The sequence below is a fragment of the Varanus komodoensis genome, unplaced genomic scaffold, assembly GCF_004798865.1.
Source record: "Varanus komodoensis strain SLA01 unplaced genomic scaffold, ASM479886v1 scaffold236, whole genome shotgun sequence".
NCBI lineage: Eukaryota > Metazoa > Chordata > Lepidosauria > Squamata > Varanidae > Varanus > Varanus komodoensis.
The window spans coordinates 19,127-35,197 of record NW_025335636.1 but is presented as its reverse complement, the minus strand read 5'-3'; the positions used below and the strand labels follow the sequence as shown (position 1 = coordinate 35,197).

The window sequence follows — 16,071 nt, the reverse complement described above, 5'->3', positions numbered from 1 at the left end:
TTTCCTCATAACCCACCACAATCAAGCTGTGTTTACATCGAATGAAGCAAATTTAACCCTGGCGATTTCAACAGAAGAAATTGCTGTAATTCCACATATTTAATTATGAGTATGTTGTGCATGGAAATGCTAGATTGGAGTAGTTATAATAATAGTCATCATGTAGATGAAAGATTGTTCTTTGGTTCACACAATCATGAGGCTAAAATGAGAAATAAATTATTCTTGTGACTTACATGAAATTGTGAGGATTTCTTTCCTTATAATTGAAACAAAACTGATTCCTTAATGATGTAAGGAATCATTAGATAGAGAAAAAAGGCCTTTGGCTCCCACTATGCTGGCTGGGGCATACTGGGAGTTGTAAACCCTTTTTCTGTCCTAATTTGCATAAACTCACACCCTAGTCATCCTGTTTTAGTGTGCTGGATGAAAAAATAAATCAAATTCCCATTGTCTTCAGACTTAAGGCAACGAGGACACATCTGATCATTATGTTGAAAGTGCTCTTTATGTGAACAGTCATTTCTGTTATTGTCATAACAGTCTAATCAGAGAGCACCCAAGTACATCTAAACCTCTCCACTCTAAAATCTTGCAATATAATTCTATATTGCTTCTGGCAGGTGTAGAATTGTGTGAGTGCCTTGTGTACCAGTTAAGCATTCCTGAAAGCCATATAAGGACTTTGGTAATTCCTGTGCAGATTCTTGCTAATCTAAATCACAGTGACACTGGCAGGATAGTGCAAATGATGAGACCCCTGTTGCACAAACTTTCATGCAACCATGCCCCTCTTCCTCACGGTAGACCTTACTTCCCTCCTGCCTTAATAGTAAATGATGTAACCCCCATTTCAGAAAACTCAATCCCATGACTTTACTGCATTTCGGTCCTGCATGATAGCCAAAACTGTTTGGGTAGTTTGCCAAGATTATTTCTTTACAACACTAAAAAACCCCAGTTTATTCCTATGACAGGTTTCAAATGGTGTTGATACAAGCCCTTTTGTGTTGTGCGTAGTGAGGCAGCCCCTGATGATAAGGTGAAACTCAGCATTATACCTGTCTGCTTCCTGATGAAGTTACAAGCTCCAAATGACAACCCTTTAGCTGGCAAGCAAGCAGTGGCTTCCAGTCCTCAGAGCAGAGCCTTGGAAGACTACAGAATCCAAACCATAGGGATATTTTTAGTCCTTAGGATTTTGTGGAAGCAACAGAACTAACTATACACTTACACTCTTTTCATTATCAAATATCCAAGTGAGTGTAAAGGCTGCAAAACCAAAACTGTTTGTCTGAAAGTAATTGAAGGCCAACCTTTTAATCTACAATTTGAGATACTTAAATGACTCTTTGCTTCCAGCTAATTACTCCAGTGTGAGTAGCTGGAGTTGGCAGAGATGTCTCATCTACTTAAGTAATGCTGGTGGAGCATGAAGCTGTAAAACAAAAAGGAGAGGAAATAGCAGAGCATTACATTCAATAGAGTTTAAAAGCAGGGAGGGGAAGGGAATTGTTTTATTTTTGTTTTAAAAGATCCTTCCCAATGAGATGCTTAATCATTTGTTTAACCCAGATGCTTGTAACTTTGCATTGCAAGGCTTGCCGAATTGAAAAACACTGAGGAATTAACAGTCCTGTTAGGCGATTCTTATCTTCAGTTGAGGCCGTCTGAAGCCAAATCTTACAAAACTGGGGAGAGCACATCTGTACCACCACTTCCTAGCAACAGAGAAGGAACACATGGTACTGTTGAAGTCTTTATAGAACAGCATCCAGGATGGAGAAGAACCTGAAAAAGGCAGACACATGTGCTGGGTTGCCAGCTGATCACCCTGCCAAAGCCCTGTGAAATGTCACAGTGGTTCAGAGGCTAGCAGGGCAAAACTGCAGTGTCTCCTATGACACCATCTCCTGCTGCATAATTGGAGTTTGTGAGGGAGCAGAAGGGTGAGAGGTAAGAGATTTACAACTGAAGAACATCTGGGAATATACTGCTGGTCAGTACTGCTGGACAGGGGTGGAGTTTCTGCATGGTCAGCACATAACAGGGTGTGGGCTGGATCCTGTGATGTGCAAGAATGGCCTGTGGAATGCAATGGGTGACAGTCTGTAGCGTAAGCACCTTGTTCCTGGATCTGAATGCACAATTGGTGCTTGTGAGGAGATGAGACAGAAGAGTTAGTGGAGGTAATTACCTGGTACTTAGCCAGTAACCCATAGTAACTGAGTAAAGCTACCTTCTTGGAGGCCAGGGCTTTTTTGTCATAGAATGCACCGGAATGGCGTTCTGGCACCTTTTTCCCAATGGATTTTACGAAGTGATTTTGAACGGAGTAGCAGATCAGCAGCAAACATCATTAACATAGTGCCTGCAGGCTGCTTTTGTGTCTGCTAACTGATAGTGAGAGATAGCTGCTTGGGACGCTGCTCCGCTGCTCTGCTCGGCTTGGGATTGGTGTGTGTGCTTACTGCCGGCGGGGACGTGAGTCCCGGCACTTTTTTTTTTTTTTTTTTAACAAAAAAAGCGCTGTTGGAGGCTGTCGTGAAACACTGTCGGTGCAGTGATTGCCATTCTGCTTTACACATCCAGGCTGTGGTCCTGCAAGTCTGTTGTGATTTCATGTGCTTGGCCAGCTGTGACGGTCGTTGGATGGAGTGCCTGACTTTCAGCAACAGGGAACTTAGCTGCTTGTTGGGCTGGGGGCCCTGGCTGTGAGTGGAAGTACTGCACCACTGTTCAGGGAACGAGTGCTGGAGCAGTATTGTTGGGACGAGACACAGGATGAGACACAGGACACAGAGGAGGTGCAGTGGGGGAGATATGAGTGGCAGGTGTGCCTTACAGCGCATGCTCTCCCCCCCTTGCTTACCTGTGTTGGCCGTTCTTTTATGGAAGTCCCGGTTGGTGGAATTGACTGATACTGTGTGTTGCTGTTGGTGTCTGAAGTCCCAGCCAGTTGTACCTCTTGGGGTTCAAGGCAAGGGAGTATAAGCAGCACGCTCAAGTTCCCATGTGCCTTGTGAAGCGATGCTGTTTCCTGAAAAGTGCTTCTCTTCTGTACAAGTGCTCTTTCTTCTGCTTACTAGCATGACAGTTACTCCTTGTGAGCTCTTAGTGTGAAAAATGTAAAACTGGAAGATAGAAACCAATCATCTGAGTTGTACTCTTCCAGTGTGTGGGTCCATAGCCTGATCGTGCAATGTGGTGATTGGGTGCTGAGTTCTACCACATCATAAGCACTGTCCTGCTGATATGAATGGGGCTGCCACCAGTGTTTGGATGGGACATACACTTGCTTGAAATCAAGGGGATGTAAATCCTTTCCCTTTCAACTATTTCATGGTTGTGTCTTCAGTGTCAGGACAGCCCTGCCTGCAGCATGCAGTACCAGTGTGCATGGAAAGCCAGCAAAGAACATGAATAGAGGATTGTGCCCAAAGGACACCATTCTGCGACCACTAGCTGCTGTTTAGACATCCATAGGATGGTTCAGAGTCCCAGTTCTGTCCTTGGAGAAGTGCTCCAAATTAGCAGTGCCCCCTCCCCCAGTCCTTACCATCAGCTTGGTTCTGTCTGTGTTGGCTGTGGTTCCAGGGTTGCAAGAATGACCTCGGTGCTGGAAATCCTGGGGGCCTCTCCACCTCTTCTCATGGGCCAGTGAAACACTTAAATAGCCAGGGCAGTTCTGGCCTCCCTGCTCTTCCCACCCTCCTCTGGATACTGTAATCCTCAGGCGGTGAGTTCAGGCACTTCAAGGCAGCCACACTGAATGGAAGCCTAAGTTGTTTGAGCATCTCTTAGCTATATTTGGTTGCAAGGCTTGTGGTGTTTGCAGAAGGGTTGTTTTCTTGCGTCCATCTTGATCTCTTTATATGGAGGTGTTTGGGTGTTAGAAATGATTGTGAACCATAACAAGCTTTCTTAGTACTCTCAAGGAAATCAAGCACAGGGAGGTGTTCATTTACAAAAATGGATCGATTAGTGGAATTTTCTTGCTGGGGCAGGGTGGTGGTAGAAAAGTTTTGAAATCTCCGGGTCTTCTGTCTCACTTTTTTCATATTTATTACAGTTTATCATGCTGACTTATATCTTTATGCTGGCCTGGTTGGGGGTTACAGCTTTCACCTCTCTGCCTGTTTACATGTACTTCAACTTGTGGACTATTTGCAAAAACACCACCCTAGTCGAAGGGGCAAACTTCTGTTTGGATCTCCGTCAGTATGGTAAGTGAATTATTTGTTGGGGAATTCCATCCATTAAACAGCCAACAAAGTATTGCTTTTAATCCAGCAGAGCTTCAAATATCTAGTGCAAAAAAGATGCACTAGAGGCAAAGCCAGTGAATGTAAATGTTCATAGATTTCCATTTCAGTCAGTAAAAAGCTTCAGTTTGCTTGCAGGTGAAAAGAGTTCTGAAGAACGATATGAGTGTGGTGGCCTGTGAATTGGACACATCATCTTTTTCTAGCTTTAATGCTAAATTATAGTGCTTCCCTTTCCTTTTGATACTGCATGAGGAAGAAACTGGAAGTTTTGTTTCCAGTTTTGAACCCCACTTTCTTTTTGCATATGAAGAAAAGGAAACTCTAATTTAAACCACTGGTAGGTCACCTAGTACTCTCCAAATGTTCTGGACTACCATTTTGATAACTCCTAACTATTGGACATGCCAGCTATTGCTGGTGGAAGTTGTAGACCAAAACATCTGTGGAGTACAAGGTTGTCTGCTCCTGGTCCAAGCTATGTTTTTATCAGGCAAGCCAGGATCAAGCTGGATTCTATGATCTTCAGAGATCCTTCTACAAATGTCCCTCTGCGGAAGCAAAGAGAGAGGGCTTGTTTTGGGAGAAAGGGCTTTTTCATAGTGCACCCAGTTGTAGAGGGCTCTAAGTATATAAGAAGCACCATGCTGAAGCACCAAGGGTCCGTCTAGTTTCGCATTCTGTTCACAGAGCAGACCACCAGTTGCCCATGGGACTCCACAAGCAGTAGATGAATGCAATAGCACCCTCCCACCCTACTTCCTCAGCAACTGGTGTACATAGGCACACTGCCTCTGCAAGTGGAGGTAGCATACAGCCAACCGGACTAGTAGCATTGCTAGCCTGCTTCGCCATGAATTCCCCTTTGAAAGTCATCCAAGCTGGTTGTCATTGCTACATCTTCCTTGCTTCATGCTTTAGTTTCATTTCCACCATCTGCAACTTGTTTGTTTATTGCATTTATACTTTTTTCTTTTACTGCTTTTGATTCTTAAACTGCTCTCTTGTTTTGATCTGCTCTGAGAATTTTGTTTTGGAAAGCCTATAAATACTGTAAATAAAGGAATGACCTCACCGAGCCCACTTTGTGTCTGTTTAGCAAGAAAACATGCTTAGATTTTCCAGGACTGAGTGCACGCACTGGACTGAAAGACTAGCCCTCAGAATTGTCCTCATGTTACCAAGTAGCTGATTATTATTTCTTCAAGGAATATATCAGAGCCAATGTCTCATTATTTTATAAACATCTGTTAACATTTCCTAGATGTCTGACCTATTTAAATAAATGTGTTTCTATGTGTCAAAAGCTCACCAAGTATTTAATCTGTCCCAGGAATTGTAACAATTGGAGAAGAAAAAAAGATTTGCACAATGTCTGAAAATTTCTTCAGGATGTGTGAATCTACTGAGGTGAGTGAATTATGGCAAGTTTTGCTACTGTGGGAAGGAGGTGTTATCACAAACTTGCACACCTTTTGCACTTGAAGGGAACAGTGTCACTGATTAACCCTGGAAGTTCTCTTGCCATGAGTCCCACTGGATGCATAAGAATGCTGTTGAGCCGTTTTGTAAAGTATATGGATAGTTCTCAGTACCATCATTTCTTATTTGCCGCCATAGATGAACAGCTTTTCTTAATCCCAAAAGAGAGGCTTTTTTAAGAATAGTAGTAGGAAATATAGTCAAGGGAATGGTTCTTTTGGATTGGAATATGATGTGCAGAAAAGCTCACCAGTGCCACTTTTAAGCTGTCCGGTGGGACTGCACAGTGACAAATGCTGCCTGCCTTGCTCTCCTGCTGCTTTTCCTTTCTCTTTTCTCTTTCGAATATAGATACTTAATAATATTTATATTGTTTATTTCATTTCTATTCTGCACAGTAGGTGAAGTTCTGTGTATAGTATGTAACAGTTAGATATACAGGCATGAACTTCATCCTCCTCCTCCTCATATTGTATTACTGTATATCCCACCTTTTGTGAATAGCCCAAGGCAGAAAGACAGCTTTGTGAAGTGGGGGGGGGGGGCACACTCCCAGGCCCCTAATCTAACAGTGTAACCACCACATCATGGAAAATCCTTGAATATTGAACCTTCACTGACATAGTTCCTGCCCTGAAGTATCCTAGCCATTGGGTCAGTTCCAACAAAAGTGTTCATATGTTCATAACAGTTCATACCATAAGTGTCCACGAGGGAATAAGTCTTGTACTGGTACACTCCACTTCTCTTTCTCCGCTTAGCTCATGTGCTCTCATTTCTCCTTTCTGAGTTAAGAGCAAATCATATTATGATTGTGGTTTGCACTTTTGGTTTGCAGCCAGTTTGTGGTGTGCGCATAGTTTGCCCAGGTCGGATCAATATTGTTTGCAATTGAACTGGAAATAAAAGAGAGAATTGTAGGGGTTTGTTTCCTGATTCTCAAAGCATGATTTGTCATGTCATTTGTAATGGTTTAGTCTCCAAAAATGCCTCAACCAAAATGATGAAAACAGAATTCCCTATTGCAACACAATTCTTACAAATCTTTAACTTCATTGCAAAGAAAATAGAAAATTCTCAGTCATACTGTTAGTGACTTCATGGAAATCAGTTCACTTCTTTAGAACAGAAATATCAAGTTGATTATCCTATGGAATAAGCAAAATGTGTATTTTATCAGTGTCTTCATTTTGCACATAGTGTCTTTTGCTCTTTTTCCAGCTGAACATGACATTCCATTTGTTTATTGTGGCACTTGCTGGAGCTGGAGCAGCAGTCATTGCAATGGTAAGATTTAGAATGTATTTAGAAATGCACATGATGCTATGCTTCAAGGATTATGGATGAAGAGGTTTTTTTGGCTAGAAATGGCATGTATGTTCTGTTGCATGCATTCAGTAAGTTTGTGGCTGAAAGGGGTGTTTCCCTACCATCCTAGTCCCTTACTTTAACTTGCTCCCCAAATTTGTACCCTCCAAATATATTGGACTAGAACTCCCATAATTCTCAGTCAGCATTGACCAGTGTAGTTCAGTGCATCTGGTAATCACCAAGTTGAGAAAATTGCTTTACCCGCTAACCACTATACCACTCATGTGTGGCATATAACATAATAATACCTGGATTGTGAGTGCAGATGGATAAATAATAGATAGAAAATGGATTTAACTACATCTAATAGTGTCTCCCAACTCCAGATGGATGCTACCAGTTAGCCACCAAGGGCATTCATTACAGGTCCTACAGGCCTGAAAGCAGGTCTTGGGAGTAATGGCCACTCACTATAAAGGTATCTCAAGGTACTCACCTAAAGGTGACCTTTCCTGATCCAACCTGCACTGATCATTAAATGTGGTTGGATTAATCTAGCAAAGTTGACCATCTAACCCTTCTAAGAGTGTAACATGAAGTGGAGTATGCAAAGCCACCCCAGCCAAGCCAGTTTGTTGATTCCTATTCAGCCTCCCCACAAGAAGAAAATCAGCTCATGCTACACAGCATACAGAGGTGGCTCTCTCCAGTGAGGATGTTGAAGTGCGCAGAGACACTTTAAATATGATGTGACTCTGCCAATGACATGTGAGGAAGAGTTGGGGTGGGAATCCCCTTGTACCTCACAGTTGCTTGGGCATCCAGCAGGAAGCAAGTCCAGGTAAGCCCATGAGGCTGGCTTATACACTTGTCACCTGTGTGCTGCTGTGTAAGCAGCAGGTTTTGCATACTGTGTGCATTGTGTGTCCTTTGCACTTGATCTTGGCTTGGATTTCTCCCTGGCCAGGAACAAGCCTGGGAAGGAAGTTCCAAGCGTGCGAGAGGGCCAGATTCTGTCTAGATTTTGCATCCCTAGGCTCTGTTCCCTTTCAGAATGCTGCCATGGTGAATGTCTGCATGATGTGTCACCTTACCAATAGGGTCGAGATGGACCCTTTCAGAATCCATCCCTCTAGCACCCGCAGACTTCTTTTCATGCTTGGCCTGACCATGCAAAGCAAGCCAAACTAAGAGCAAGTCTGTGAACTCTCGAGGACCCCAGTTGCACAGCCAGCCACCTTCCCTGTCAGTTCATTCACCCAAAGAGTAGAAACAGGACCTGGAAGAGGCTCACTGTGAGTGGTCACGCCAGGCACCACTCCCAGTGTCCAACCTTCATTCCCGCCTGGTCAGCCGACAATGGCAGCACTGGGCATGGAAGGGGGTGCTGCTTTATGCAGTGTGTGGGGCTCAATTCCTGGTGATTGCCCCACACGCACTGGGACTGCTGTCCAGGAATTCACACTCAGGGCTGCTGCAAGGTGGGCCAGACTCCCAGGAGATCCAAGGGATTCCCACCTCCACATGGATTCCTCACATATCCCTTCTGGCCTCCAGCTAGATCTTTCAGATGGGTGCAGAGAACAGGTCCCTCTGAAGCACTCTCTTCTAAATGCAAGACCCTCCTGCATCTGAGAAGTTACTCTGAAGAAAGAGGAGGTGCTGCACTGAACCTTTGTAACAAATATTCCAGCACCACCTTTCACTCTTGCATGTTCCTTTCAAACCTGAACTTGCTCTGTTTTAGTTTCCATGGTAATAGGATTGGCTCTAAAATCTTATGTCAGAAGTAGTTCTTTTCCTGTTCTGTATTTATTGAATGTGCCTGAGGCATTGTTTAGATGGCAAATAGATGATGACATGGATGGTTGGACTGCACTTGCAGCTTTGAAACTCACATATTAATCTTACTTGTTCAGTCTCTGCACTTAGTTTGGCCTCTTTTGCAGAACACAGTAAAGATTAATTAATGCTTGAAAGTGTCTCAAGCTTTGAAAGTGTTGTGTTAATGTTGCTGCTCATTACATTAAGCATTGGTTCATCTGCTCTCCCAGAATCAAGTCTGGTCAAAATGCCTCTACGGCCAGGAAGTCCATAGCCATAAAACTTGAAATATAAGAGATTAGGGTATATTCTCCCTCATTAAGTCATAGAAGGTAGTTTGGCACAGAGACATATGCAAAATGTTCAGCCAACTATGAGCGTGCAGATTTGCCAATTTGGAATATCTTCCAAAGATTGCATTAAAAATAATTACTTTGTTTTATAGCATTCAAATGAGGCTAGTTGCACCTCAGAGTCCTGTGCAGTAAGGCAGTGCTTAGCAGAGGGAGAAGAGACTCCACTCAGGCAGATCCTTGAGAATCCATGACAAAGAGCTCCACAGTATCGAGGGCTGCCTATGCTTTTGTTATTGCTGAGCCAGAATAGCACTGGTCATTTTGCTTCAACTTTCATTATTTTAAAAAAGCAACCTGCTTTGCTTAATTTTTATTTTTTTTCCATAAACCACCCCACCTCCGCTTTTGAGGGGCACTCAGCATTTGTACTCACTGGAGCATTTCTTGGATCCAGCCTTGGGACTCTAGAAACAGCTCTGCAGAAGCCCCAAAAGGCTAACATTGATGGCTCCAAGGGGACGTACAGTCTCAAAGCTAGCCCACAGGCTGCAGCTCCAGAGGGACACTCCAAAGCCTTTGGAGCAAGGCAGGAATGCAATTCCTGAGCTCATCTGACCAAATTTAGGGAATTTTTTTCATCCACCCCAGATAATCAGCAGGGTTCTTTTAGAGACCCTCTTGAAGGCTTCTATCCATTCCATAAGACTGGAGGTAGAGTTAAGACCAGGACTACTATGACTCACATAAATTGAGGAGACTTGTATTTATAAAGACACCCTGCCTAAGTGGGTCAGTAAAGTAAGGCAGCTTCCCCAAATTTAGTCTGATAGTGCCAGGGATTGCATAGCTTTCTTGCTCTCGAAATTTGTTTATTCTACTCTGAGTGGCAGCTAGTGCTCAAGACTTGAATAACAAGCACATGAACACAATTTCTTTAGTTGTCTGATGAAAGGTTGTCCTCATTAAGCATGGACATTCCAACATGAAAATCAACGCCAAAGAGAATTATTTTTTGTTCTAGTTACCCACACATATGAGGATTTTATGCATAGATATCATGTCCACATTTTACACACAAGTGTTTTTACCTCGAATATATGTCTTGACTCAGAACTTGTCTTCAGCGCATGGCAGGTTGCAGAAGCTGGCCCTCTTGCACTCAACAGAGCCAGGCATGATACACCAAACTTCATGATAACATTGTTAACATGTATGCATTGTTCATAAATGCATAAAATTCGATTGCAGATGAGTCCTCTAGTGAGGGTGTTGTCTAGGGATGGAATAGAACCTGTTGGAATCCATCCTTCCAATCATTCATGGGCTTCCTCTTATGCTCAGTCCAGTCTTCCAAAGGGAGCTGAGCTGAGAGGAAGCCTGTGAATGCTCACAGAGCCCCGGATGCACAATGGACAACCTTCTCCCACATCATCATCATCATCAGACCAAAAGACAGCTGTAGCTGGCATGGAAGGGAGACTCTGCTTGGTCATGGAGACTTCTTTCCTGTTGGGCATTCTGAGACTGTGTGCTCTGCCACCAGCCTTCTTCAGTACAGGCAGGTCCACCATTTGAGTGGTTGCTCTGGTGTGTGAGAAGGCATTGCTCTGCACCACATGGAAGTCAATTCTGAGCAAGCACCCCACAAATGCTGGGTGCACTTGCCAGGAACTTGGACTCTGACCCTCTACAAAGTAGACTGGAGTCTTGGAAGCGAAACTCATGGAATGCAACAGATTCACAACCCTGGGTGTCTTCCTTGCACATCCCTAGTGTTGTTGAATGAATTGATAACAAATGAAATAGAGAAAGAGATGGAGAACCTCAAACACTCCCTGGTAATTAAAGGGAATAAACCTTCTGCAGAAGAGGCTCCCATAATCTGTATAAATTCTCCACCATTTTAGTAAAGATCAGATCCAATTAGAATTAGGAGCATGATTTTGCATGGTAAGGGCAGGTGTATTGCCATACATCAGGCTTGTATTGTTCTACCTCGCTTCATAAAATTAGGTGTGCACTGAAACAGTGTACTTTAGCACACAAGCATGTAATTTTAAATGTCTACGTCCTGCTTTGGTTGTTCTGCAGCAGTAGAAAGAAAGAAGGCAGATTTGCAGACGGTAGGAAAGAGAAGGAATGTGAAGTCTTGCGAATCAAAAAGGCTACAACTGCTACTGGATATACTATTCTCTCATTTCAGTCTTTACGAATATCCCCAGAATTTATCTTCCCAAATTTTCATCTTGTTTCACTACTATCAAGATTAGTTTGTGTCTTTTGGCTGCCATTTCCCTTCGTCTTCTCTGTCCATGTAGTTTTTGACCTTATTTGCCCCAGTTGCCTATAGTGACCCATTTGATCTTGTTTAAGAGAATCTGCAGCCTTCCTTGGTTTACTGTAGTAAGGTTGAAGAAATCCAGACAATATGACTTTTTTTAACGTAACAAACCTGTATATGATTAAGTGTAACAATTAATGGTTTAGAGCAGGGGTTCTCCAACTATGGCCTGTGGGCCAGATCCGGCCCGCCATGCCCATTTATCCAGCCCACCTCAGAGGTTTTGGACTTGCCGTGCCTGCATTTACCTGGTGACGCAGTGGCTTGCTTGCACGGAGATTGTTTTGGACTCATTCGGAGAAAACAATCTCTGCGTGAGCAAACTGCTGCCTCACTGCATGCCCCCACCCCCTGCCCTCGCTGGGACCACCTTACTGGCCCATGCCCCCCGCCGGTGCCTTTCAACTGGCCCCTGAAAAAGTTTGAGGACCCCTGGTTTAGATGGTCTCCCTGTGCGTTTACTCACTGCTTGGAATCTCGAGATGCAGTGAAAAATGCAGAAAAAGAGAAAGTTAAGGTGATGATGGAGAGGACACATTACACAGGCAAGGGAGGATCCAGTTTGTGTAGAAAATAAGAGCCAAATGCAAACATTATCTCTTCTCCTAACTGGTGTGACTGATCTCTTAGAGGTTTTTTGCTGCAAGTCAGAAGGAAATGGCTCCAAATATAAGGGAAGCATATAAAGGGGTATATAATTACAGTACGTTATGAATTAGCATGACAAATTTAGTGAACATATACAGATGGGCAGCTCATGGCTACACAAATGGAGTGGGATCTGACATGAAAACTGCAAAGCTCAGATACATCTGGGAAACAGTCATATCCTGTCTGCTGTGCCATCATATCTTCAGCCAAAAAATGAGTCTGAACAGGAAATGTGGGCAAATGAGGTGAGCAGAGTAGAAGCAAGGAGAGAGGAGAAAAATGGTGCAGAGATGAACATCATGGAAACAGCATGAATGCATTTGCAAGGGATTTAAAAATAACAGATAACAGGCACTGGTAAAAGGAAGCACAAAACAAGGTAAGAGGTTCCAGCTCTTGTGTTTTGAGCTGCCTAAGAAGCACTTCATTCTAGCCAATTCCTGTCTCTTTGCGAGAGGGCTTGGACATGTCACATTTAAATTCCAAGAGAATCTGGGTATGTGTGATAAAATATGATGCAATAAATGGGATTAAACTTCACAACATCTTTCTTTCTCCCTCTTTCCCTTTCTTTCTCTCAGGTTCACTATCTCATGGTTCTGTCTGCCAACTGGGCTTATGTGAAAGATGCTTGCAGAATGCAGAAGTATGAGGATATTAAGTCAAAGGAAGAACAGGAGCTTCATGACATTCATTCTACCCGCTCTAAAGAGCGACTCAATGCATACACATAAGAAAAACCTTGTCTCACTTTTTACCATTGAATGCTTTGTTGTTTAACTAAAGGCCATCCATCTCTCCATTTAAAATCAAAATCAAAAGTGCTTCTCACAAAAGATAGTTAGGGTGACTTCTCAATCACCTCTCTACAATTCTTGGTTGTCCAGCACTTGGTTTCCTAATTAGTTTATAGCTTGTGTGACCAGTCTCTACTACAAAGCTCCTGAAACAGCCTTTCCCGAATCCGAAAGTGATTTATTTTCTGTTAGGTCAACAATACTAACTATTGTCAAATACGGAGATGTGTTTGATTTTTTTTAAAAGATCACTTTGTATGTGTTACGCATAACACCTTTTTGCATTGTTTCTTATGTTTTTCAAAAGAAAAAAAATAGCTTTTTATACTTTTTAGTTTGGATTTTGGTAAGTACTTTAACTACAGGTATACTTCAAAGGGACCGTGTACAATTTGAGGAAGCACACTGCTGACATTCCTTCAGATTTGGAAATCTTGCCAAGTGGACCAGTGCGCATCTTGATGGAGGGTCCTGAGAACATTTTAAACAATCAAGGGTGCAATTTCTAAATTTGTAAGAGTAGGTAAAAAAACAAAAAAAGAAGTGCTTCTTATCTTTGTTAACATTGTATGATTCTTGATGTACTTAGCAAAGTATTCTCCAAGTTTCATTGATGGCTATTCCTGTTTATATTGTGAGCATGCTGGCCGTGTTGCTTGTTAATGCATGGCCATTTGTCTTTTGCAAGCGTACGATGCCATGATCACCTCTCAAGAGTTGCCGTGTATAGACAAAGGTTGCACAGAACTATGCGTAGGTTTCTGCGGAAGGATCTCTGCAACTCCACAATGGTTATGTTGCATTGAAGCTATTCATGTGCTGATGTGAGCAATTGCTGCTTAACTGCATTTATGAAGGCGATATTTCTATAATCCAGCAATCTTTAAGAGTCAGAAGTATTTTTACCTGCTTTAAAAATTTAAGTGGATTGCACCTGTATGAACTATACATGTACTGTATGTGATATATTAAAGGAGGCTTCCATAAATGTAATAGCTTGGCTTGTAGCTTTCCCACACACATACTGGTTTTACCTGTACTATGTTAAAGTGAGGTTAATGGCTGCTACTGGAGCTATTGTTTGGAAGTGTTAGTAATATATTTGAACCTTTATTTTGAGTAAGAAAATATTAAGAGAAAAGTCAGTCATGTTAATCTGAAAGAAGTACCTGTATTAAAAAACAAAACAAAAAATACAAAAAAGAAAAAAATAAGTATTATTGGACCAAAATTGGTGTTTTTTTAACTTTTATTTTTGCCTATTTCTAATGCTACAAGAATGCTGTAAAGTGTCTTTTAAAGTGATGTATCCTGACAAGACATTTTTGTCAGTGTTAAAGCAAAATTCTAGCTAGTTTTGTGCACTTATTGGACCATTGTGAATTCTCTCAGTGTAAGTGCATTTCTAATCAAAGTTATTGAGTAAAACTCTTCTTTGTACTATTACTAGTCATGCATCATCAGTAATTTTTACCAATTCTTGTAGTAAGTAGAGGGTAATACTATAGTTACTTGTGGCATGTTTATGCATCAAGTAGTATTAGTTTATTTAGGGATTTTTTTGTTTTCATTATTTTTTTAACTTTATTTTTTACACATTACTGTCTTACGGGGTCAAAATTTTCTGAGATGTGCAGTACAAGTATTTACAGTTCTGCAAAACATATTATGAACCTCTTTCAATTCTATATTGTAGTGTTTCAGTTTTGTGTCTTAAAGCAGTTTGTGATGATTTTTAAAACTGTGTCTTTTAAACTCATGTAATGATGTTGATGCTATTGGCTTTTCTCTGGTATTAGAGTTTGTATTTTCACAAAGAATGCTTTGTAGCAGGCATTACAATTAATCTGTTTTGTACATAAATGTGCCAACAGCTTGATGGTGGCGTTTTTGAAATGTAGAACCAAGTGCTTGCAAAAATGTAATAAATACACTTGTGTACTTTGTGTACTTATTGGTTGTCCATGCTTCATTTTTCCCCTCTTATATAAGGACTTATTTATTGAAAATAGCAAAGGGATGTTTTTTACTTGGAATTTGGCTTGTTAACAAAAGTTATTGTTTATCATTCTTGATGCTCTAAGTTTTTTATTAAATCTTTCAGCTTTATTTTAAACCTGCAGTAGGGCCATAGTAGACACGCACTGCTTCCTGTATCAGCCAAGGCCAACTCTGCAAGCACATTCCCAGGGGCTTGCTCAGAACTTTGGAGAAGACTGCCTGGCATTACAATTAAGGGGACTGCTTCTGAGATGGGAATGTGTTGGCCCTGCATTTCCTGCTTCTCTCATAGTGTGAGTTCTGGAACTTTGCCCTTGATAGGGAACTGTATAGAATTTCTTATGAAGGATTCCTACTTTGCTTTGGAGTATTTCCTTTGCTATGAATTGTGCCCAGGAGTCTATATCTCTGTACTCATTGCTTTCTCTTGTGACTGAGATCTGAAGTATCTGTTTAGATTTTATCCTTCCTTCACATTGGAATTCCTCAAGTTTGCTTCAGCTGGACATTCTCAGAATTCAAACTATCTATTTATAAATTGAAGCTTTGGCACTTTTTCACTTTTTGGCATTGTGTGGCAGTATGTTGTGACTCAACTCTTATGGGGCTTCCCCCCCTGTACATTTACAGGGTATGCAGCTTAATTTGAGCACTGGACAAAGCCCTTCAGATTTCACTGTGTACCTTAACACTGCACAGGTAAGGTCAAAAATGCCATGTACAGGGATGCATGGCAGACTGCTGGAAGAAACTCAGACTGTGTATATAGAAAATGTGTAAAACAATGTACATGTTGTGTTTCATAGTGATTAGTAATAAATGCTTTCTTTTCTAGGAAGCATGAAATGCAGGATTTGAAAAATGGACAAGGACTCTTTCTAATATCTAGCCTTTTGAGTGAATTTAATTTAGAAGCAAATTTACACAAATGGGGGAAGTTTTTCTACCCCAAGCAAAATTACAGTGCATCTCAGGGTTGTAAAAAGTATCATAATACCTGTGTGTGGTGTCAGAAGAAGGGTACTTAACCTTGCTTTCTTGGATCAGTTTTTGTTTGAAAAACCCTATAGGATGTATCTTTACGATCTCGTATCTCAGTG

General features: G+C 41.8%; 1 protein-coding gene across 1 annotated transcript in view; it reads left to right on the top strand.

Moving 5' to 3' along the window:
* LOC123024464 (neuronal membrane glycoprotein M6-a) overlaps positions 1 to 14,900 on the top strand; it is a 37,107-nt gene extending 22,207 nt beyond the window's left edge. Inside the window, exons 3-6 of the mRNA XM_044432184.1 lie at positions 4,076 to 4,229; positions 5,602 to 5,678; positions 6,972 to 7,037; positions 12,755 to 14,900. Of these exons, the coding sequence (XP_044288119.1) occupies positions 4,076 to 4,229; positions 5,602 to 5,678; positions 6,972 to 7,037; positions 12,755 to 12,907 (450 nt within the window). The 3' untranslated portion in view covers positions 12,908 to 14,900. The remainder of the gene's footprint in view (positions 1 to 4,075; positions 4,230 to 5,601; positions 5,679 to 6,971; positions 7,038 to 12,754) is intronic.
* The last annotated feature ends 1,171 nt before the right edge of the window (positions 14,901 to 16,071 follow it).